The sequence below is a fragment of the Ranitomeya imitator genome, chromosome 9, assembly GCF_032444005.1.
Source record: "Ranitomeya imitator isolate aRanImi1 chromosome 9, aRanImi1.pri, whole genome shotgun sequence".
Classification (NCBI taxonomy): Eukaryota; Metazoa; Chordata; class Amphibia; order Anura; family Dendrobatidae; genus Ranitomeya; species Ranitomeya imitator.
Genome location: NC_091290.1, coordinates 48,430,970 through 48,455,639, shown reverse-complemented (window position 1 = coordinate 48,455,639; position 24,670 = coordinate 48,430,970). Strand labels below are relative to the sequence as shown.

Here is a 24,670-nt window from a genome sequence, read left to right as displayed (position 1 = left end):
CAGCGGATTTGGTTTTTCATATGTTTACATGGTACTGTAAACCTGATGGAACACTGCTGCGAATCCGCAGCCAAATCCGCACCGTGTGCACATAGCCTAATTCTAAAGGTATGTGCACACGCTGTGGAAAACGCTGCGGATCCGCAGCAGTTTCCCATGAGTGTACAGTTCAATGTAAACCTATGGGAAACAAAAATCGCTGTACACATGCTGCGGAAAAACTGCACGGAATACGTGTGCACATTCCTAACCCTAACCCTAGCCCTAACCCTAGCCCTAACCCTACCCCTAACCCTAACCCTACCCCTAACCCTAGCCCTAGCCCTACCCCTAACCCTAACCCTACCCCTAACCCTAACCCTACCCCTAACCCTAACCCTATTCTAACATTAGTGGAAAAAAAAATTTTTCTTTATTTTTTTATTGTCCCTACCTATGGGGGTGACAAAGGGGGGGGGGATCATTTATTATTTTTTTTATTTTGATCACTGTGATAGATTATATCTCAGTGATCAAAATGCACTTTGAACGAATCTGCCGGCCGGCAGATTCGGCGGGCGCACTGCACATGCGCCCGCCATTTTGGAAGATGGTGGCGCCCGGGAGAAGACGGACGGGACCACAGCTGGATCGGTAAGTATGATAGGGTGGGGGGGGACCACGGGGGGGGGGGGGATCGGAGCACGGGGGGGGGGAATCGGAGCGCGGGAGGGGTGGAACGGAGCACGGGGGGCGTGGAACGGAGCACGGGGGGCTGGAATGGAGCACGGGGGGGTGGATCGGAGTGCAGGGGGGGTGATTGGAGCACGGGGGGGTGATTGGAGCACGGGGGGAGCGGACACGAGCACGGGGGGGAGCGGAGCACAGGGCGGAGGGGAGCCGGAGCAGTGTACCGGCCAGATCGGGGGGGTGGGTGGCGATCGGAGGGGTGGGGTGGGGGCACACTAGTATTTCCAGCCATGGCCGATGATATTTCAGCATCGGCCATGGCTGGATTGTAATATTTCACCCGTTATAATGGGTGAAATATTACAAATCGCTCTGATTGGCAGTTTCACTTTCAACAGCCAATCAGAGCGATCGTAGCCACGAGGGGGTGAAGCCACCCCCCCTGGGCTAAACTACCACTCCCCCTGTCCCTGCAGATCGGGTGAAATGGGAGTTAACCCTTTCACCCGATCTGCAGGGACGCGATCTTTCCATGACGCCGCATAGGCGTCATGGGTCGGAATGGCACCGACTTTCATGACGCCTACGTGGCGTCATGGGTCGGGAAGGGGTTAATAATTTGCTGCACAATTTTTTATGCAATAATGCAAACAATCAATTTCTATAACTCTTAATGAGTCTTCTACACCTGTTTCCAAGTTTTTTTGGCCAATTTCTCATGAGTAAAATGCTGTAGCTGTCTCAAGTGGGAAGGCACCTTCTTCCAAACTGTTGTTTCAGATCCTTCCACAAATGTTTATATGAGGGCTCATAGAATGCTACATTAAAATAGGATTCTAGGATGGTTCATATCTTGTTGAGGTACCCATGACCTGTGACTCAGACCAATCTTTCTGACACTTTGCTCCATTATAGCTTGATAATTTTGATATTTTATTATACTTTGCACAAATTCAAGACCCCCTTTTCCAGATGCAGCAACGCAACCCCAAACGTAACCGAGCCTTCTCCTTGTTTCACTGTAGGTACAGTGTTCTTCTCTTGAAATGCTTTACATTTGGATTTGTGAACATAGAGCTAACTTGATGTGCTTCAGGTTTGCCTCATTTTTCCAAAAAAAGTTTTCCTAAAATCTTTATAGATTTTCAGTGTGCAGTTTGGAAAATTCCAATCTCTCTTTTTTATGATTTGTTTTCAACAGTGGTTTCCTTCTCAGTTATCTTCCACTTTGATCACTACAGCGATGGAAGGTGTGATCTGACACTGATATATCTTGACTATAAAGTTCACTTCTAATCTCTTTGGAAGTTGTTCTAGGCTCTTTTTTACCATTCATATTATCCATCTTTTCAATTTTTCATAAATTTTCCTCATGCGGCCTCATTCAGGGAGGTTTTCTATGGTCCCAAAGACATTAAAGAGAACCTAACAGGTGATATATGCTACCCAAACCGTGTATGTTTGACTGAATTGCTTCAGCATTTTAGAGAAAAACATACTTTTAATAGCTGCCAGGGACCAAATCACTCTGTGCACTAGTCAATCAGGCGGATCCCCCGAAGCTTCTTCCCGCCCACTGACAGTGACTGACATGTCTTTGGCAGACTTGTCACTGTCAGGTGAGGAGAAACTGCCACAGCTAGTCACCTGTGTGGCTCGGTCCCTGACAACTATTAAAAGTATGATTTTTTTAAGAAAAGTCACAGCATTTCAGTAAAATCTTCGTGGCTGTGATCATGTGTCTCGGCGGTAAGTCACATTCCTTCTCAGCACCGCCCTACTCATCTTGGTCACTAAAACTGCTTCTATTTGTGTCAGGCCAAGTTGCTATGTTTATCTCTTGCAGCATTCCTCAGTACTGCTGTATCTTTATGCTGTTTTCACATTGCTATCGGAGGGCCTGGATAGATCCTGTAGGAATTTACCCTGCTGTGTCCTGCAGGGTTTGAACTCACCAGCCAATCACTAACCAGCAGGTAATATATCAGGCAGGGCCACTCTTCACACCTGAGCCTACGATTAAGGTACCTTCACACATAACGATATTGTTAACGATATCGTTGCTATTTGTGACGTAGCAACGATATCGTTAATGAAATCGTTCTGTGTGACAGCGACCAACGATCAGGCCCCTGCTGGGAGATCGTTGGTCGCTGAAGAAAGTCCAGAACTTTATTTCGTCGCTGGATCTCCCTGGAGACATCGCTGGATCGGCGTGTGTGACACCGATCCAGCGATGTCTTCACTGGTAACCAGGGTAAACATCGGGTAACTAAGCGCAGGGCCGCGCTTAGTAACCCGATGTTTACCCTGGTTACCATGCTAAAAGTAAAAAAAAACAAACACTACATACTTACCTACCGCTGTCTGTCCTCCAGCGCTGTGCTCTGCTCTCCTCCTGTACTGTCTGTGAGCCGGAAAGCAGAGCAGTGACGTCACCGCTCTGCTTTCCGGCTCCCAGACAGTACAGGAGGAGAGCAGAGAAGCAGAGCGCAGCGCTGGAGGACAGACGGCTGTAGGTAAGTATCTAGTGTTTGTTTTTTTTTACTTTTAGCATGGTAACCAGGGTAAACATCGGGTTACTAAGCGCGGCCCTGCGCTTAGTTACCCGATGTTTACCCTGGTTACCGGCATCGTTGGTCGCTGGAGAGCGGTCTGTGTGACAGCTCTCCAGCGACCAAACAGCGACGCTGCAGCGATTCGGATCGTTGTCGGTATCGCTGCAGCGTCGCTAAATGTGAAGGGGCCTTAAGGTTCCAGTTTGCTATTAGCATTTAGTTCCCAGTCAAGGTGTTTTATTGCTTATCCCTTCCATTACTGACCCAGCTTGTTTTCTAGTTCTGTCTGTTATCTCCTCTCCTGACCTCGGCTATGTATCATGAACCTGTGCTGCCTGCCCCGACCTATGACCTGCTGACAACGCATCTGTCTTGCCCCTTTGTAGATCAAAAACCTGCTTTGACTCTTGGATTAGTAGGTCTGGACATTGTCCTTGAGTGGAACCTGGCGGATATCATGAGGCCCAAACCTATGCTCGCTATCATGGGCACTAATGAAGACCAGGCAGCCACTTAGTCAGGGTAAGTGGGTCTACACCACCAGTGTTACAGGCTGATACATGCTGCCCACAGTTTACGCAGCATGTATCACATGTCAAGTCCCCTTTAAACTTCTGATAAATATATTTAACTATAGTAACGGGAACATCAATCTTTTTGGAGATGTTTTACTAGCCTTTACCTTAAACATATGTTGTCTAACATTTTCTTTCTAATCTCCTGAGACAACTTTCTCCTTAGTTTCCTTTGCTTCATGTTCAGTGTACTACACACCATAATGTCAAACAGCACAGTGACTACTTTGCACCTCTTAAATAGGCAGACTGAATAAAAGTTTGAAGACATCTGTAATGTCAGTTACAAGACACAACTTAGTTTAACATGTCCCTATGATCAAATTATTTTCAAACTTTTTGATGGGTACCATAATTTTTGCTCAGGCCATTTTCATTGGGTGTTTTTTTTATATTTTTACATTGAGCTACAATTCAAAAGCAATGTCTGATTTCAATAGTTGATTTTCAGTAAATTTAAATTGAAATATACTTTTGTCAGTTTCAATTTATTTCAGTGACCAGGGTGGGTTTTTCCAACTTTACCAGTAGAATGCCAACAATTTTGTCCTCATGAGTATCCATAAACTCCTTTTAGGTTGGCTCCATCTACATTCTGCAGTCAGTCTATGTTACTTCAGATTGGTGAATCATTACAGTATGCATTTTGCTGGACCCCCCTGGCTAAAAACATCTGCCCCCAGCCACCCTAGAAAAGGCACATCTGTAAGATGCACCTATTCTGGCACTTAGCCTCTCTCTTCCCACTGCCGCATAGGAATTTTTCTGAATCTTTTCTCACGCTCGAGATTATATGAGTTTATACCAGCAGGGGGTGCAGCACCGCAAGTCTAGGTAGCTACGTTCCCCTGCTTCCCATTCATTCCCCAGTTTTACAGGCAGGGGCGGCTGCATTAGCAGGCTCCTGCATGTAAAATTATTTAACCCCATCTGATGGATTTACAGTGTGGGACATGACTGAATGATGGAAGGTATGGGATATTGTTGTTTTTTATTTTAACTTTGTTTCAGGTGACAAGAGTCTTCAATTGGATTGAGCGTTTAATAAACGATTACAACACCCTGTGTCTTTATTTCATTAAAATAATTATTTCCTAATGTGTGTGTATAATTAACCCTTTATTACTATAGGATTAATAATGGATATGTGTCTTATTGACGCCTCTCCATTATTAACCTGGCTTAATGTCACCTTACAATAGCAAGGTGACATTAACCCTTTATTACCCCATATCCCACCACTACAGGGGAGTGGGAAGAGAGTGGCCAAGTGCCTGGGGTGGCTGGGGGCAGATATTTTTAGCCAGGGGGGGTCCTATAACCATGGTCCCTCTCTAGGCTATTAATATCTGCCCTTAGTCACTGGCTTTACCACTCTGGCGGAGAAAATTGTGCTGGAGCCCACGCCAGTTTTTTCCGTGATTTAACCCTTTATTTTAAAGGGAACCTGTCACCCCGTTTTTTCAAGAAGAGCTAAAAATAGCGTTAAATAGTGGCAGAGCTGGGCTTTACATTAGTGTATTTTGGAGCCTTTATTCCCCACCTATGCTGCTGAAATAGCTTTGTAAAGTTGCCGTTTTGGGCTGTCACTCACACTGGTCAGGTCATATGGGCGTGGTGACAGCGCTGTTTCTCCCCCAGATCTCCGTTGGTGGCGTAGTGGTGTGCGCATGTCCAAGTGGTGAATCCACTGCGCAGCTTCAAGGAAAATAGCGCGATCTGCGCTATTCAGCCGTTTATCAGTGGGCGCGGCCATGTTTGTGAGGCCACGCGTGCGCAGATGGTTCTTCTCAGCTTCCCGGGGCTTCAGGAAAATGGCCACGGGATGCCGCGCGTGCGCAGTGGATTCGTCACTTGGACATGCGCACGCCACTACGCCACCAAATTTGCAATTTTACTTGATAACAAAGATGCAATTTTACTTGATAACAAAGATGAGACACCTGCTTTTATGAACCAAATCATAAGCATTATCATATTAGCCTCTGTGCTTACTTTCCAATCTCTGGCTATAGTGGGTCATCACTGCTGCCAGGGATTGGCTGCAGAGGTTACATGTCCATGTTGGGAAGTCTTTTATTATTTTATGCCTTTCTAAAACTTTTTTAAATGGCTTAACTAACAACCACTGTGGTAAAAAAAGCTATTTACGATTTATTTAAAAAACAATTAAGAATCAATATTTTTAATTCTTCTGCATTTAGCAATAACTATAACCTACCTTCTGAAGAACACTAAGCAAATTTCAGATGACTGCATTCTCAGCCTTATAAATATTGTGAGGCAGTGACCCCTGTTACAGCTAGGCGCGCTGTTTGTTCTCCCCAGGATGTGCACAGAGGCGTAGTGAGGCCATGAAGGGGCGTTGTAGTCAAAGGTGTAGCTGTGATTACAATTTTTAAAAGCCCTATTGTATAGAGAGGTTTTAGAATTGAGTCTGAGGAGTCTCAGGTTTGTCAAGGCCAGAGTGAGACTTGGCAACCCCCAGCATACACAGTGGTGCTGCTGTCCACGACGACTGGTCTGGTCACGGATGTGGACAAGTCTTGTGCCTGGAGATGAACCGGAGGTAGACTGTCCTTTGCCCGAAGCAAGGACTGGCATGTGTTACAGCTGCAGACAGGAGGATGTCAAGGTCTGTGTACAGCTGTGAGTAGAGACTGTGATACAGTGGTGCAGGACACCCATGGGAACTAGTCAGAGGAGGAAGAGCGTGTGTAGTAACTGCAATCTAAAGGATGCTGTTATGAACTGGTGTGAATTGAACACTGAAGTTATATATACTGAAGTCATATGCATTTGTGTGGATTGGAACTTTTTCTGTGTAAAGATAACACATTACAAAGACTTTTATGTTTGAACTTTGTGGGTCACTGCCTCATCACTGGCTACCGGTGCAATACAATATGTATACAATACGATTCATTCTCCTGATCAACATCTATAAAGAGGTAATAATCGGCTATGAACAGCATGAAACTACTAACATATTCATTTTAAATGTCCGAAGTACATACCTGTTATATCGTAATAACATCTGATCTTATCCATCGCACAAACACTAAACATAAAATGAAAGAATAACTTTTATAACATTTTTACACCCTGTATAAATTTATTACAGTTTCACTCTGGTATGAATATGAAGGTGATAAGAAATAGTGAGTATCTAAGTTATTTTTCAAAGTTCACATGTAAGAGAATTGTTGCAAAAATTCCTATGACCGTTCTCATTCACATGTATAAAAGGAATTTCACAGTGAAAAAAGTCTGCACCATATCGTTACCCTTCAAGGGGGTCTCAACTTAAAGTAGCACTCCCAGATCAACGAGCATTGAAATGTGACACACTGACTTTTTTTGCCTGCAAGAAATAAACTGATCCTTTTTGTATCACTGTGATGAATTAATTTTTGACCCATTTTAGATCCATGTACCACATTAGTGTGGAATCCATTTTTCACGATTGCAAATTTTTTTTTACAAATGTGTGTGCTGTGCGTTTTGTCACAAACCTTTGCAATAGGCGATTTTGGGTTGCAAATCGGAAAAAAACTGTCATTTTTTTTGCACACCGATTGTTGTCCAAAAAATGGACATGTCAATAGCCCCATAGAGTATAATGGATATGAAAAGCATGGATGAATCATAGTGGAATAAGTGGAGCACAGATGTCTTAGCTGAGTAACTTAGCGTCAGATCACGGGTAATATATTACGATAAAGGGTCCAAAATGGGCCACTTCAAATCAGAAGGCGAGGGAATTAACATCACAACTGTTTCCATTAGGTGTATTCCAAATGGGCAATGCAATAAACGTTTTTCGGGGAGAGTTACTTTCATGATTTGGATTTCATAATAAATAATATCAAAAAGTTAACATTCAACTAGAAAGTTATTGCTTTCAATTATTTGTTGAAGGAAAAGTAAAGCAGACAAAGAAATGCAGGTAAACTAATCTGTTATTCTCCATAGTTAATAGTCATATTATGTAAGGTTGCTGTAAAATGTGCTGGTGCAGTAATGCTTCTTTTCTTTTTGGATGGAGCTCAATTTAACTATAGAATTAAAATTTTTGCTAGTGGATCATTTTGAGTCCTACTTGAAAAATTGGCTTTCTAGCATAATCTTTGCATCTCTCACCGGAGAGGTGAATCATTTCTTTACTAACTTGGACTCAATTTAAAATTTGAGTAACTTGTAGAATTGCCATTTTCTAGGGAATATTCTTCATTCAGGGAAGATCACACTCTGTTTACTACCAATGAAGGCAAACTTGATGAGGTCTTACGTCATGGATCCATTGTATGTACTTCATTGAGCCATTCAAGTCTTTGTTCTGACATTAACCCCAATAAAAAAGGCTTGAGAAGTCTATCCTATAACTTATTCTTCATGCAAAATCTTTAGAAAAGCATGGTCTTGCTGCTTTAATCATCATAATAATGTTTTTAGTGTACATACCTGTGTAATATTTACGCAAACTATCCTGAATTGAATTCGCTGTAATTTGCCATTCATTCATCACAAATCATTAAAGGATTCGTGACAGCTCTGGGTCTGCTGAAATGTTAAAGGGAACCTGTCACCTGAATTTGGTGGGACCTCTTTTCTGTCTGATGGGCGGTGTTTTCGGGCGTTTTATTCACGCCTTCCTTTCCCGCTGGCCACACGCTGCCCGCAAATTTGCCTTGAAGTTGATTCGCTTTCCTCCGTAGATCAAAGCTGAAAGCATTAGTGTGCATGCGCTGGCGCACTATGTCCCGGAAGTATTTCGCTGTGTTCCGGAACATAGTGCACCGGCACATGCGCACTAATGCTTTTTGGCTTTGCCCGCAGTTGGGGAAAGTATCCTGCACGTGCATAAGGCAAGATTGCCTTGCGCTGGCGTGATCTATGGAGGAAAGCAAATCAACTTTAAGGCAATATTGCGGGCAGCGTGCGGCCAGCGGGAGAGGAAGGGGTGAATAAAACACCCGAAAACACCGCCCATCGGACCGAAAAAAGGTCCCGCCAAATTCAGGTGACAGGTTCCCTTTAATGTTGTTTTTAACTTTTGATCCTGCAACAGTTAATGTCAGTCTCTTGCCGGCAGGTGTTTTAGGCTGGTCAGCTGATGTTGGTTGATAACTACTTCCACCTTCCTTTAAATAGTCGCATGACCCATCATCTGATCGTCGGTCATAGAGTTCTTCTATGCAGACAAGTTAGTGGTGTGGAGTTCTCCCGTGATGATGGTGTTGCTGCTGTTTGAATTCTGATGCCTGGTGCCATTTACTCTGCTGTTGTGGAGCTTAGTAGCAGAGCTTGAGGTGAGTATTTTCCTTTTTTTGTCCGTCCCCTGTTTGTCTCTTCCCTTGTGTGTTACCATCTGTAGTGGCAAGAATAGCATCCTTGAGGCCAGTGCACTATCCAGGGCCAATAGAGGTGACAGTCAGGGAGTAGGCACTTGACGGCGGCAGAAGGAAGGACCCACATAGAGCATTAGGGGAGCTTAGGGACAGGCAGAGGTTGGTGTCAGAAGGTGTCCCATCCCTCAATCCCTACCTTTAGGACCTTCCTCTGCCTTTTCCATTTCATCATATTTTTATGCTGCCGGTTTTACCCATGTCCAAGCGTAACACCATTCTTTTTCAGTGCGTGGCTTCTCTTTCTTAGCATTCTGCCAGCATTACGATTGCTGGATCTTCCCTCCCCTCCCAGCATGCATTGCAACTGCCAATCTCCGACGGCTTGCCTGCCCCAAAATAAAAGTTCATCTTCCAGTACATCTTTTAAGAGCGTATGCAGTTTGACAGACAGAGAGCCAGGCTGGAGAAATACAAAGACCTTCTTCCACATTCTGAAGTCTGCCTCAGAATCTGTGCAATTAGTTATTACTCTTGACAACAAGCACCGGACAGCAAGTTAGACAGAATGGAGACATCTAGTTGCCATTATTTTCCAGTGATTTTTCAGAGGTGAAACGACTTTTATTTTTAAATAAAGTAATTTGCCTTTTTCACTTCTCAGAACAATATCTATCAAATCAAATGGGATCAAGTTGTGTAACCATTTGAAAGTTTGCAGCCCTTTTTACCATTTGGAACTCAATTCAGATAAATTACACGATCGTTTAATGCTTATTTCGGTTCTTACCAAGAATAACAGCTGCGAGGTACTTTATCTCCATAGTTATAAAATATGCCATTTTCGACGCAGCCACACTCAGCCACACACTTCATAGTATCTTCATTTAGAAAGGGTCTAGATGGTGGGCATTTGGGGTAACAGCCTGTAGCATGAACGGAAGAGTTTAGTTAAGTATGTTGCAGTATTACAATATAACATACATTAGTAGTACTGTAGATATCTATACTTTTTTCACAAGGAACCTCCTACTTTATGAAGAAAATAACAAATTAGTAAAAATATGCAATAGTAAGTCAGTCCATATAAACAGTGTAGGTTTCATTTTTGTAAGTACTAAATACTGCGTCTGATTGCTCTTTGGCAGATATACAGCAAACCCTATGTGAATCTTATAATAATAATAATAATAATCTTTATTTTTATATAGCGCTAACATATTCCGCAGCGCTTTACAGTTTTGCACACATTATCATCACTGTCCCCGGTGGGGCTCACAATCTAGATTCCCTATCAGTATGTCTTTGGAATGTGGGAGGAAACCGGAGTACCCGGAGGAAACCCACGCAAACAGGGAGAGAACATACAAACTCTTTGCAGATGTTGTCCTGGGTGGGATTCGAACCCAGGACCCCAGCGCTGCAAGGCTGCAGTGCTATCCACTGAGCCACCGTGTTGCCCAATCTTCTGCAAAATTCACATTTGTTGCCTGAAAGTTTTTCTTTGACTGTCATGCTTTGTATTAAAGATTAAAAAAAAGTAGAGAGGGTTGTCTGGTCTTAAGGTACAAGTCTGCAGTCATTCTATGTGACTGCAAACTTGTGAATTCTCACATCACATGCACAGCGTGCTGTGAGGATTCTCCGGTGCCAATGTAAGTGTATTGAGCGAGACCGGAAACAGTCTAGTTGGAATGTGGCTGGGAGCATGCATGTCACACACTTGTGGTCACATGACCACCTGCTGCTAGCGCCAGCACCGGAGAATCGTCAAAACACACAGTACTTGCAATGTGAGGATTCACAAGTCTGCACTCACATAGAGTGACTGCAGACTTGTAGCTTAAGACCAGAAACCCTCTTTATGCATGAACATCCACTAATTAGGAATTTTTCATGAGGAGTCTGCAATAAAAACCTGGGGTCTAAGGGGTATCCTTTCTCCTTATGGAGAGTGACATACCATCTCCGGCTTGTCAAGGTAAGGAGGCTTATTCGCCGTGCAATGCTCCTCTGGGAAATATAATATGCAAATTGCTTCTTCTGAGAAAAAGAGGACTTAAACTCTACAGTGCCACCTGTTGGAAGTAGCGATCCTACAAGCTACTTCCAACAGGAGGCACTATAGAGTTTAAGTCCTCTTTTTCTCAGAAGAGGCAATTTGCATACAATAAAAATCTGCAACTAATCGGCCATGTCTGAATGTGGTTTGAAAGAGGTTAACTTGGAGTTGTAAAAATCAATCTAACAGATCCGACTTTCACGATCTGTTTTTTTGGACTGTTTTCAAGGTTACTTGAGGAGGTTGTAGAGTTCAGGCCAATGTGGCCAATCTGGACAATGCTGTCTGGACCTTTAAAATCCGATATGTAAAAGTGACCTATGGCCAGCAAATGTTGAAATAATAAAATAATAATTATTTACCTATTGAACCCTGATGCTAAAGACATTTAACAGGTAATGGTTATTTTTATCTATATAACACATTAACTGCTCTGAGCCTGAATTTTGCAAATCTAGGCAAGACATTTATTTTTTTAAATGAAAGGAACCATCGGAAAGATCATTTCAATTTTGCACGCTTTTTTTTAGATTTTTGACAAGATAATCTACTAATAAAAATTAAAAGTTGATCCTGTATCTTTCTAAAGCATGGATTTAGTGTTGAACTGAAATTCATGGAATTCACCAGAAGACAGTACGTTTGTCTAATTACCTTCACAGCCTGAAAGTTCATGTAGGCACTCTCCTTTGGGGTTTCGGCAAGTCTTCATGCACTTATCACCACAGGCTTTATAATGCCATTCACATTCTCCAACATCATTGTAGTAGTCACAGAACATAGCTGGTGAAATAAGGGAAATTCTGTAATTATTCACAATTTCACAAGAACAGAATCAATATCCATATTAGCATAGGCACGCAGTTTTGTCTGACCCACGGCATATTCATTTCTATGAATACGGCATCTTTAGAGACTGTTAGGGCTCATTTCCACTTGCGATGAAATCAGACAAATACAATCCGATTAAAAATCAGATTACATTCAGACCAATGTTATTCTGTCATTGTGTGCTCATCTGTGGGTTTTTTTTCCTGCTCGGATCAGATCACGATCGGACTGGAAAAAAACTTACAGCACGCTGAGATTGTAATCAGAAATAGATTTGCATCCTGCAATAGAAGTCAATGGGTGCAAGAAAAAATTGCACAGCACTCGGACCACGGGAGTGTTGCCCAATTTTTCACACCGATCTCCTTGGAAAAGCCGGCAATTCATGTGCCGTGTACAGTAAAATCACACTGACAGGTTACAATAGAAAAGATAAAATAGAAATATGCACATAGAATACATAGATATATAGATGTCAGAAACACACACATATACTGTATGTATATATATTACATAGATAGGTAGAAGAAAAGCCGGCAATTCATGTGTCATGTACAGTAAAATCACACTGACAGGTTACAATAGAATAGGTAGAATAGAGATATGCACATAGAATACATAGATATATAGATGTCAGAAACACACACATATATGTATATATATTACATAGATAGGTAGAAGAAAAGCCAGCAATTCATCTGCCATGTACTGTAAAATCACAGCAGGAGCCGACAGGATAGAAGAGATGGATTACATACAGTAAATACATATAGAATAGGTAGATATATTGTCACGCCGTTAACGGCAATAAAGGGGCAGGACGGCATACTGGGACCCGCACCTGTCCCTGCCACTATAATGGGGCCCTGACTTTCCCTTATCTCAAGGGTACCTATGATGGTTAGGAGACCTGAGCCACCAGCGTATCCCTGTCTCCTGTGCAGGCCCTATCAATGGCCCCCTCACCCCCCAAAGGAGGTGGACTGCACCAGTGTATAAATACAACAATAGACAGGGTATACAGACAAGGTAACTAAAAGTCTCAAACTCACCAAATGCTCACACAACCACAGAGGAAACACAGAGAAGGGAAGAGAAGGAATAAACTTAGGAAGGAAAACAGGTTTAACATGCAACCAAAACAGCAGACAACAATCTCTGTAAATAAACCTCCAAGCTCCTAATACACCACGCTCCTTCAACCTCCAAACCAGGCAGCTGAACTGATCACTGACAATAGCTGAAGTCAAGGCTGGGTCTATATAGAGGAGGAGATTACAAAATCACCTTCAGCTGAGAGACCCAGCTCACAGCAACTCAGCAACAAGATTAACTCCTGCAATGCTGGCACAAAGCAGCCAGGTCAGAATACAGGAGAAGAGCTTCTGTTCACTGTGTGTGAACGAGGCCCAGAGCGCTGCGGTTCTCTGGAACCTCTCTGTCGCGGTAGCCCCGTGACATATATAGATGTCTGTGTCAAATACAATTAGTACAGTGTGTGCAAATTACTGTACATACTACAGTGTGTGCAAATTACTGTACATGTATTTATTTATTCTAAGACTATTTTTCTGAAAAAATGGCGTGGGCGCCCACGTAATTTTGTTAACCAGCAGAAGGAAAGTCGACGTCAGGGGGCAGATGTTTATAGCTTGGGAAGGAGGTAATAACCATTGAGCTTCCAAGGCTATTAATACAAACTAAGTTAATTTTAAAATTGATTTCAATTAATACATCTTTGAATAATACTAATTTCCACAATTGGATGTGGTTAAAAAAGAATGTTGATGCGCTGAGATAATATTATTATTGTGTTCCTGCTGTGTACTGTGTAATGGCTGTATCTGACGGTACAGGGATATGGTCTGATCATACCACATCTCCTGGGCAAGGGAGAAAGCAAAAGAGTATAAAGATAGGCTAAATAACCCTATTCAGAACACCATGTCAACTTTTAATGGGTAACAGTTGATGCTAAAGTGCAAAGCCTGCAGCTGGTTATGGACTGTCTGAAGGCTTAACTTATAAAGCGGTTGTCCCAATGAGTAAAGGAGAATATGGAACAGAATAGAAACAATTATTAAGGCAAAGAAAACCTTGCTAGCAAATCAATAGTATCTGCTGGGAACAATCTGCCAGTATTAAAGTATTATGATGTAAAATTCCTATCTGGAACCGTATTTGCCAGAAGAGAGTTTGGAGAGGAGCATACCCCACGCGTATCGCCACCTACAGTACATCTGTGGCTTCTTCAGGGGGTGTGTCTCAGAAGGTTTTCTGCTAATTAGATTTTGGTGCACGGGGACCGGACTGTGAACTGGGTCTTCTCCTCCCTGTGTGAAATTCCCGGCCCCTCCGCCTGTGGTTGACACGTGTTGCCTCTTCTCTCCATTTTTTTTTGTTATTATGTATTATCTTTATCAGCCCTAGTGCCGAAGTATTTTAGCATTTTAGTAATAAAAAATACATTTTTTTAATTTTACATGGAAGCTATTTTTCTTTCATTCATATTCAGTAACTAGTGCAGCTAGCCAAATAGTAACAGTGCGTAATAGTCCGCAGATCGGCTTCACTTAATAGAACATCAAGGGAAGAGAATGGAAAGCTAGTTGACACAGGAGCGCAAGTATATAAGTTGCGGTGACGACCTGTCAAACTGGCTAGCATTGTGGAATCCTAACATTGTTTATATTACACACTTTTAGTATTCGGCAAGCTACACTGATTGCTGAAAATTTGCCTTGGGGTGAAAGACCCCTTTACCTGTGTTTAATTTAATCCTGATTTTTTTCTGATGCTACAAAACAGATTTTGAATCATTTTAGTAAATTCAGATGTGTAGCTAATGACTTATAGGCATTGCTACCACCACCATTAGCAAAAAATCACTTTTATTACCTTGGCTGTTACGCACATGTTAAAATAACAAAATAATGAATAGTCACATATTAAGTGTGTGAGTGAAATCTCCCATAATACAATGAAGAGGTCCCTAGGAAGGAGTACACCTGATGCATGAACTATGCAATTTTTAGCAAATGCTAAATATTTATGTAAAAGTGGGGGTCGATATAAACATTTAGAAGATGCTATAATTACATTTACGGCCGCTTGGAGAAACTTGGATATTGCAATTCAGGAGTATTCCACAAGGGAGCGCCCCATACATATTTTTTTTTTAGTAAACCTGTTCGCCACTTTATATATGCAGTAATGACGGCCATGCTGAGAGCAGCTGTGTTTTTCTTGTAGAAATGTACTGTGGTTTGGCTAAACTTACAGTTGATTAGTTGCAGTGTGCTGCCACCGTTATGACCTTGGAGATTGGACCCACCATTCACTTAGTGATGAGCAGCGTTCTCCTTACATTAAAATTGCATTTATTTGATCTATTCTTAATACTTTGCTCATATAGCACCACCATATTCCGCAGGGCCTTAAACACATTTCCATCATGTCAGTATGTCTTTGGTGTGTGGAAGGAAACTGGAGAACTCGGAGAAAACCCAAACAAGCACAGAGAGAGCATACTAACTCCTAGAACATGTTGTCCTTGAGATTTGAACACAGCATTTAAAAAGAAAACGAAAAAGAAAAGAAAATTCAAACTATTGGTGTTTATACATCCATCTTAAAACATTGTGAGACCATTTATCGAAGAAGAAGAAAAGGACAGGCTTACAAGTATGGAAATTGTACATGAGGGTCAAGGGCCGAGCGCGCGGACTGTGAGACAATGGAATCCTAACTGTTAGTATATTACACAATGAGAAGATTTAGCAGGATACAGTTCCTCTCAAATGTTATATGTTTGGTAGTCAGAGATGATGAAGGGATATTGAATATTGATATTTAATATCAATGGGTAAGCTTGCGAGCAGGGCCCTCACTCCTCTTGGTATCTGTTTTGAGCTGTGTTTATTGTTATGCTGTAATGTCTACTGAATGTACAAGTCCGCTCTAAAATGTAAAGTGCTTCGGATTATGTTGGCGCTATAAAAATAAAATTATTATTATTATTATTATTATTATTAATGGCCTTCTAGAATGGTTGTGTGTTATAGTCTTCATACACATGAGGAAGTATCAGATATAATAAGCACGGTGCGTCATTCATCAACTATTCAATCATGTGACAATTAAGTCCCCAGTCCCATGACATACACAGCTCCTCTATCTAATACACTCAATGCCTGGCCATAGTGATATAATCTAGTTCACTCCCTCCTCAACACATACTTCCTAATGAAGAGATAACGAAACGCGCGTTGGGGGGGGGCAGGGACAGCAAGCAGTGATCTTACAAGTAAGTGTATTTTTTAAATCAATGCCTTTTTTGTGCTTAATACTTGGGAGGTTTTACCCATATATGCTTCACTATAATGGGGTTTGATTCTCAGTCTGATGCTTTATATATTTACCTAAACATGTATAATTGCTTGTATATATGTGAATCACTGCACTGGTGCCCAGCAGCCTCTGCACTTATCTAATGTTGTGATGCTGTTTTCTAAACGATCAAATAAATTTCTTCTTATGGGTTATTACTCTGTGGGCTTTCCTTGCTCTTCTCTTATCAAATTAACTATCTGTGTTCTGCCTGATAACCATTTCATCAATATTCATGGATATTTTGCTATATATACTGGATTCACACATGCAGTTTTTGATTCTATTTTTCTGTGATTTTTCTGGGTCAAAGTCATGAAGAACTAAATAAAATTTCATATTTCAGATCATGATGCGAATGGCATTCAGACTTACGGCATATAGTTGGTGTTCTCCAGTTTACACATATTCCATTTTCACTGCAAGCTTGGGCATATAACGCAACAATAGTGCAAAAGCATTCACAATCTCCACCGGTATCACAGGCACACGAGTCACTAATGCAAGATTCATAATACGTGCTGGGATCAACCTATGGATAGAGACAAACTGATTAGTATGACTGCCAAAGTCTTCCAAGCTCCCTCCAAGAGTTTAAGTTTTTTGTGTTTTTTTTTTGCCAAATATTTAATAGTAAGAGATGTAGAGTAGAAAAAAATGCCAGGAAATTGCTAGTTAGTTATATCTAAACATCCAAACATCTAAAGGGGCTTGTGCAAATCTATACTCATATATGTGTGTTTATATTCCCTCCCCATTATGGTAAAAAGACTGTGGGTGAATGTATGAAAATTGGTGATTCATAAGTCAGTTTTAAAAGGGTTGTCCAGACTAAATCGCTAAGTTTATAGTCACTGTGCGCTGTGGGAATTCGCCGATTATTGAGCAAGTTCTAACCACCGAGTCCTCCAGTGCAAGTGATAACCAGTGAGCCACGCCACAGCCTGTACATTCAACACAAAGAAATAGAATTTTGGAAATTTTTTTAGTTCCAAAAATTCTCACCATTCTAAACAATGGTGGCATTATGTCTGAGAATCCTCTGTAACAACTGAATGGATTCACTACATGCGTAATAAATGAAATGGCTACTGTCCATGAAAAGTTCACCTGAGCGTGGCAACTTCGAAAGACATCACTGGTAATGATGTTACACTGTCTGAGTGCCCAAGGCTTTCTGTATGGGTTGATGGAGCAAGGATCTTTGACGACATCCGTATTTGGACAGGTTGGAGACGTTTTCCAGCTGTTACCAAATTCCATCAGGTTCTCCACCACTGACTGACTCCTTGTAGTGAAATCATTGTTGGCATTTCCATCGTAGTTACCACAAAGCCCACAGACTTTTCCCTTCATGAGATAATTAAAAAAAAGATTTAACAACTTTATATGGTAATTATTATTTAACTTTAACAAAAATAGTTAGGAAATTCTATAATTTGCCTGTGGTATTTTTTCTAATGCTCTGTTCACATCGTATGCCAAACACCGGGCATTGCGTAATTTGTGCCACAGATTGGATGTTCTGGATGCTGTATGTGGAATTTCCTGAAGAAGGGGTCGCACTGACCTTGAAACGTGTTGAATAACCACCGTCTAATTTCATCAACCTTTGGAACCTCATTATTAAGGCAGCGAGGATTTAACTCACACTTCCTACACAGTTTATCATGTTATACGGCCGTTGATCGGCTTGTGGATCTGCAGCAGCCTAAATCTCTACACGCTTTCCATTCAACAAAATCAGGTGAGCAATTCTAAGAAAGCTCTCTAGGTTATTTGTAGGATAAGACCCTATTTTGCGCTTTGTGTCTCCCCTTTTGTCCAATAGTAAAAACTTCAACCTTAGCATTCTAAAGGTTCGTATACATCTATTGACTGGCGGCACAATACGACCACCGATCGGCAAACTTTACCAATCAGTGGTTGATTGGATATGAACTTAGTGATTTATATTAGATCATTCAGTACGAATAGGCTGCCATTGTTCTCGGTAGCGCAGGTCCTGTTTACACATGATGACGCACTGCCGAGATTTTCTGCACTGCGCAAAAGGTAATTTAACCCAACGAACAATCGTTTTGCTCATTCATCTGATTACATGGCTAGATGTCAACTTCTGTGTATGTTATCAGGCCAAAATCACCAGGGTATGTGACCTTTGGTCAGGGTCATTTGGATGTTTTGGGTTGTCATTATGATTTAAAAAGAGAAAACACAGTAGTTTGACAATAAATGGCTTCACCCAACCACTAACCATGAGCGGAGAAAACGTTTTGGTGTTATCATTCATATTATTTGAAAAAAGGCCAAGAAAGCAAAAATTCTGCCAGGGTATGTAAACTTTTAAGCACAACTGTATATGAAGGTAAATAAATCCAATAAAGAATAGCACCACAAGAACTAAAGTAAAAACTAAAGTCTTTATTAAATAGCCAATAAGATCACAGCATATAAAAAGGATGGCATAAATGACAACAATTCACCAAGAAGGTGGCAGCGCAGTGCCCAACAGGTATATAATAATATAATGTTATACACAGATGGATGGTCACAAAATTAGCTCTAAAACGTGCAAAAATGTTGTATAAGTAGGACAAAGATAGCGGCAAGTAAGCCCCCATACGGACAAAAGGGGCTAAAAAGATAAGAGGCTAAAGTAAGAGGCAAGGATCACCCAAAAAGACCGTGTCATGCAAATAGAAAGAGATAACTTAGTACATGGAGTATATGGAGCTAATGTGAGCTGTCTAGTAAAGTTACCTGTGAAAACCACACTGCCACTTGCCCCAACGCGCGTTTCGGCGCAGTGCCTTCTTTCAAGGGTATCAAGCTTTTTTTATGTTGTGATCTTATTGGCTATTTAATAAAGACTTTAGTTTTTTTACTTTGGTTCTTGTGGCGCTCTTCTTTATAGGATTTGTTTGCTGTTTCTTTGAGCACTGAACTAACCCTATACATCTTAGCACCCCTGGTACACTGTTTTTGTGGTGCATATATGGTCTGATATATATGCTTGTTGTATATGAAGGTATGCTAATATATTCAAGCCAAACATAATGTATGCCAAAAGTACTCTCTTTTGGCGTGTGTTTGACAATTGAAGGCTAAAGGTAAATATGTGAACAGATCCTAAATGGTGTAGTTCCATTAGAAAGACATTCAGCATGAGTTATTTTAAAGAATGTAAATCGTAGATTAGAGATAAGTTAAATTAGAGGGAAAATCATAACATAAACCAGAAAACATTAATTCCATTATAAGTGGTTCTAGAAAATTTAGATAAAATGAATTAGTCATAAATCTATTACCTGGAAGTGTGAGGCAAGCTTCATATAGATGGTTGACTTTGTGTCCCACATGAGAATGACCCCATTCTCACTCTTTATAATCAGGTACATGCCTCTGTGGATCATATGATAGGGAATTGTGTTCTTTTCGTCTCTCTTCACCACATCAATTTTTTCATTGCCAAGACGAAGCTCTTCGCCCTTTTAATCACAGAGCATAAATCAGCATCACTGTGATATCTAATTCTAAGCGCTTGAGAACGGGGAAGACGCCATGAAATGTCACACAGTTAAGCATTGTAGAACCAAGTGATCTGCAATGAGGGAGACCTTAGATCTGATAAGTCTAATTGAAAATTAAAAATATGTGTTTTTGAACAGAACGATATAGTAGTATACATAAGGTATTAGTAATTTAACTGCACACACAAAAAAGGTCTATTCTATAGTGCCCTGCAAGGATTTTATAGTCACCGAGAACATACCTGCTTACTATAAGGTGTGCAATTGGTGCAAAGTAACTAATTCTGTGCTATAGCTGCACAGTATAAAGCTGGGGCTACCTAGTGATTTTTTGACAGGTCATGTGGCCATAGTTCACTTGATGTTGTTGCCATTTCACAGTGCAATATGAGTCAATAGGGTCGTATTGCTACCCCAATGCAACAAGCAAATTGCAAAAATTCCAACCATGCTGGATTTTTTGCAACTTGCTTGTCATGACCGCAGAACTCTCAGGATCGCAACGTATTGCAGAGTAGTAGTGACACCTAAAGCCTAGCGATGAGCAAGAGTGCTCGTTACGCGGGTTTTCCAAGCATGCTCGGGTGATTTCTGAGTATTTTGGGCATGCTCATAGATTATGTTTGAGTCCCCGCACCTGCATGATTTGCGGCTGCTAGACAGCCTGAATACATGTGGGGATTCCCTAACAAACAGGCAATCCCTGCATGTGTTCAGGCTGTCTAGCAGCTGCAAATCATGCAGGTGTGGGGATTCAAACATAATCTACTAGCACGCCCAAAATACTCGGAGAACACCCGAGCATGCTCGGAAATCTCGAGTAACGAGCACACTCGCTCATCACTACTAAAGACCTTTGTCTGAGCGACATGTGTCACAGCCAAAGACGCCATATAGCGGCAATTTTATTCAACTCCACATTTATCAGGGTGGTTCGTACTGGACAATACATTTAATGAATCTTCAGTTGAGCTTAATATTGCATCAATTTTGTGCCAAAAATGCAGCACAATTTGGATTATTATTATGTACCGAAGGCAGAATTAAGTAAAAGACCAGCGCTCACGTATGCTTATAGTCAACTCAAGGTTTATTCCATATTCTTCAAAGCATCAGATGTGACCCCTTTGGGGTTAACAAAAGCCTTTTTCAAACAGATTCTGTTTGAAAATGGCTTTTGTTTAGACTAAAATCATCACGTTTGATGAACATGGAATAAACGTGAAAATGAATTCGGCACTCCACTTTTGGAGTGCCGAATTCATTTTTACATTACTTGTGAAGCGGAATCCTATTCATGAACCCCCCTTCAGAGGAAGTGCCGCGCAGCCTTTTTTTCTGTTGAATTAACTGCATGCGTGAGCGCCAGCCTTTTGCGTATGCTCAAGCGTGGGAGGTCATCCCCTTGACACGAGCAACACTTTTCTCCTGAGTGCTGACTGGAAGTATATTCTAAAGCAATGGTACTTCAAACTCTGCCTTTTACCGAGTCTTAAAACAAAATGATCAGTTAATGTGTTTAGAAATATGATTTCTTACTCCAATGAGGAACTTGATATTTTTGGAGCAGGTGGTGCCCGTGGTGCCACAGGGAACGTTCTCAGTGACGACTCTGAAGGAGCTTTGACCTCTGTTCTCACCGCAGCTATCCTGTAGAGAAGAAAAGTCATGCACTGAATGATCAGTCAACACTTCATTTATCTCAGCTTTTATGAGCTGTGTGACCAATGTACCTGTGCTAATATGTATTCGCAGCTCCCACTAAAGGTAAATTGTCTGTTGTCAAAAGAGATGTAATGGCCGTCCCCATACACAGAACACGTTCCAAGGCAAGGCTTGTGTGTGCACTGCCACCTTCTGTTCTTACATACGCTGCAAAAGAAAGAACAATCAGCAGACGATCATATGTACAGCAATTATGTATGATATATAGGGTGATTCACCAAGACTAGCTCCAGCTTTAAATTCATTTTCCCTGGAGTAAAAACGTTTTACAACGTCTTGGGTCATAATTCTATCTAAATGTATCTGTCCTACAAGCAAGCCTAGACACTCTCCGGGGTCATGATCTCCTCCTGATTAAAGGGAATCTATCATGTTTTTGCTATGTAATCTGAGAGCATCATGATGTAGGGGCAGGGATCCTGATTCCAGCGATGTGTCATTTGCTGTTCTGCATGCTGTCATTTTGTAACAATCACAGTTTTCTCCTCTGCACATCTAGCACTGCTCAAAATGCTGAACCTCGTATTACCCTGCCCACACCACTGATTGGCAGATTTCTGTGTACACTGTGCATAGGCAGAAAGCAGTTAATCAGTATTGCGGGCAGGGTGTCACAGAACAGTTTACTAGGAGGCATGAAACATCTAGTCTGGATAGTGGTAATCTGCTGCTGATAAAACACTGATTTTATTGAAATGGCAACACACAGACAAGCAAGTGATACATCACTGGAATCAGGGTCTAAGACCTTGCATTATGCTTCTCTCGGATTGCATATCAAAAATCTACTGGCAAGTTGATCCATCTATTTTTCTGAACACTGTTGAAAAGTTGCTAGATGTGTAAATGATTGCACATTGTAGAGCAAAAACGGCGCAAATCAAAATTTGCACCTATTTTTTTGCATGAGGAAGGTAAAATAAATCTCCTCTACTGCACAGTAAATGATGTATCCATGTTTGTTTCCAAAATAAAAGACTTACCATGTGTTACAGCTAACAGAGATGCTGTCTCCCGGTCGGTATGTAGCCTCATTATGTATACATGGACACTGCTGCTCACTAATACATCCTCCTGATCCATCCGAAACCAAGCCTGGAGGGCACACACAGCCCGACGTACAGTGAGAGCTGAACTGTGGGGGAACCAGACACCAATTACAAGTCAGACAATGCAAAAGTGATTGTTTTCCACTTATGTCAGTTTATGCTGCTGCAGTGCACTGCAGTATATATATAAACATAAAAATAGGGCTGTGGCCGAATCTACAAACTTGGGTCAATATGCCTGTGACTTAAAGGGACTCTGTCACCTGAATTTGGCGGGCTCTCTGTCCGGTCCGATGGGAGGTGCTTTCTCTCCTTTCATGCACCCCTTCCTTTCCCGCTGGCCGCAATATTATCTTGAATATGAGTCTGTTTCCTCCGTAGTTAACGCGTGCGCAAAGCAATCTTGCCGTGCACATGCCCAGTATGCTTTGCCCAACTGCGGGCAAAGCCGAAAAGCATTAGTGCGCATGCGCAGACGCACTATGTCCCGGAACACAGCAAAATACTTCTGGGACATAGTGCACCAGTGCATGCGCACTAATGCTTTTAGGCATGAAAGGAGAGAAAACACCACCCATCGGACCGGACAGAGAGCCCGCCAAATTCAGGTGACTGGTTCCCTTTAAAGGAAAAATCAACCACTTCTCTCATGCTTTCAAGCAGTTCATCTTCCTCAACCAAACTTCCATTTCTTTTAGAGAGCCAATCTGCCACATCAGAGAAAAACCATGGAGGGAGCCTATCCTCACATGGCCAGTAAAGGCAGTATCCTGTATAGTCAAGTGTGCCAGTTCCAAGGCTACTCGTTACCCGCTATAACGGACAGCCTAGCTTACAGCTTCCACCATGATTGACTGCAAACGGGTAAAATGAAGCTCAAAGATGACGACCTGTAAAGAGGACATAAGGGGCCACTATTTGCTCTTATTTTACTTCCATTGCTCTTCTGAGTATTCATTTTTTTGTTTTTGTTTTTAAGTCCTCCATACAGTTCCAGAGCTGTGGGCCTTTTAGTTTACTGGAAAATATTATGGTCTTTGCCAAGGGGACGTGGCTCACAGGACAATAATGCAGCCTAAAAACTGAGCCATGCCCCGTCGGTAAAGATCATAAAAATGAGCATGAAATAAAATGTTTTATAGACCTACATCACTGGAACCATGTGGCGTATTCTGAAAACTAAAGATGAACATACTAGCGGGAACAGAGAGAGTAAAATAAAAGCAACAACTTGCCACTTTTGACCTTGTCAGGTCAAGAGGAAGAGGAGGGGAACATTTTACTTTTACAATTGGTCTCACCCACACTAACATGTTTTAGGTATATCCAAAATGTCCATGTTTACTTACGCAATCCATGTCCAGTGAATGGCAGCTCTTCTGACACTCCACTCCCTTTGTCCCTTTAGGAGCACTGGAGCAATTGAGATAAACCAGGGGGTGCGAGCAAACTGGTGAGAGGTTTGGTTATTGGTTGTTGGAAATGGATGTGATAAAAGTGGTTACTTAGTAATATGTAAAGAAAGATATCCACTGCAGAAATCTAAATATCCTAATCACATACACAGCAATAAGATTTCCCATAAAACAACACTATATGTTTGTAAAGTCATACTATGGCTACAAAGATGAAAATCATTATTTACCAGCTCTCAATGATAACTGAGCTGACTATTCAATTTGGAGGGATAATTTTTGAGCACTTTATTTGTGTGACTTTAACATTACATGTGTACATGTCCGCTCTTTGTTTTTTTGCCTATGATGTCATACTATGCCTACAAAGCTGAAAATCATTATTTACCAGCTCTCAATGATATCTGTGCCGACCATTAAATTTGCAGGGATAATTTTTGAGCACTTTACATGTCACTTTAACACTGCATGTGGACATGTCTTCTCTTCAGAGACCATCCTAGACCACTGAACAAG

At 41.5% G+C, this 24,670-nt stretch overlaps 1 protein-coding gene across 1 annotated transcript in view; it reads right to left on the bottom strand.

The window, feature by feature from the left end:
• The window catches only part of LOC138648919 (mucin-5AC-like), a 130,220-nt gene that overhangs the window by 54,528 nt on the left and 51,022 nt on the right, over positions 1–24,670 (bottom strand). Inside the window, exons 19-28 of the mRNA XM_069738900.1 lie at positions 24,089–24,189; positions 22,674–22,825; positions 21,699–21,837; positions 21,505–21,615; positions 19,744–19,923; positions 17,543–17,782; positions 16,808–16,964; positions 11,867–11,995; positions 9,941–10,076; positions 6,820–6,863 (exon numbers count right to left, since the gene is read on the bottom strand). Of these exons, the coding sequence (XP_069595001.1) occupies positions 6,820–6,863; positions 9,941–10,076; positions 11,867–11,995; positions 16,808–16,964; positions 17,543–17,782; positions 19,744–19,923; positions 21,505–21,615; positions 21,699–21,837; positions 22,674–22,825; positions 24,089–24,189 (1,389 nt within the window). The remainder of the gene's footprint in view (positions 1–6,819; positions 6,864–9,940; positions 10,077–11,866; positions 11,996–16,807; positions 16,965–17,542; positions 17,783–19,743; positions 19,924–21,504; positions 21,616–21,698; positions 21,838–22,673; positions 22,826–24,088; positions 24,190–24,670) is intronic.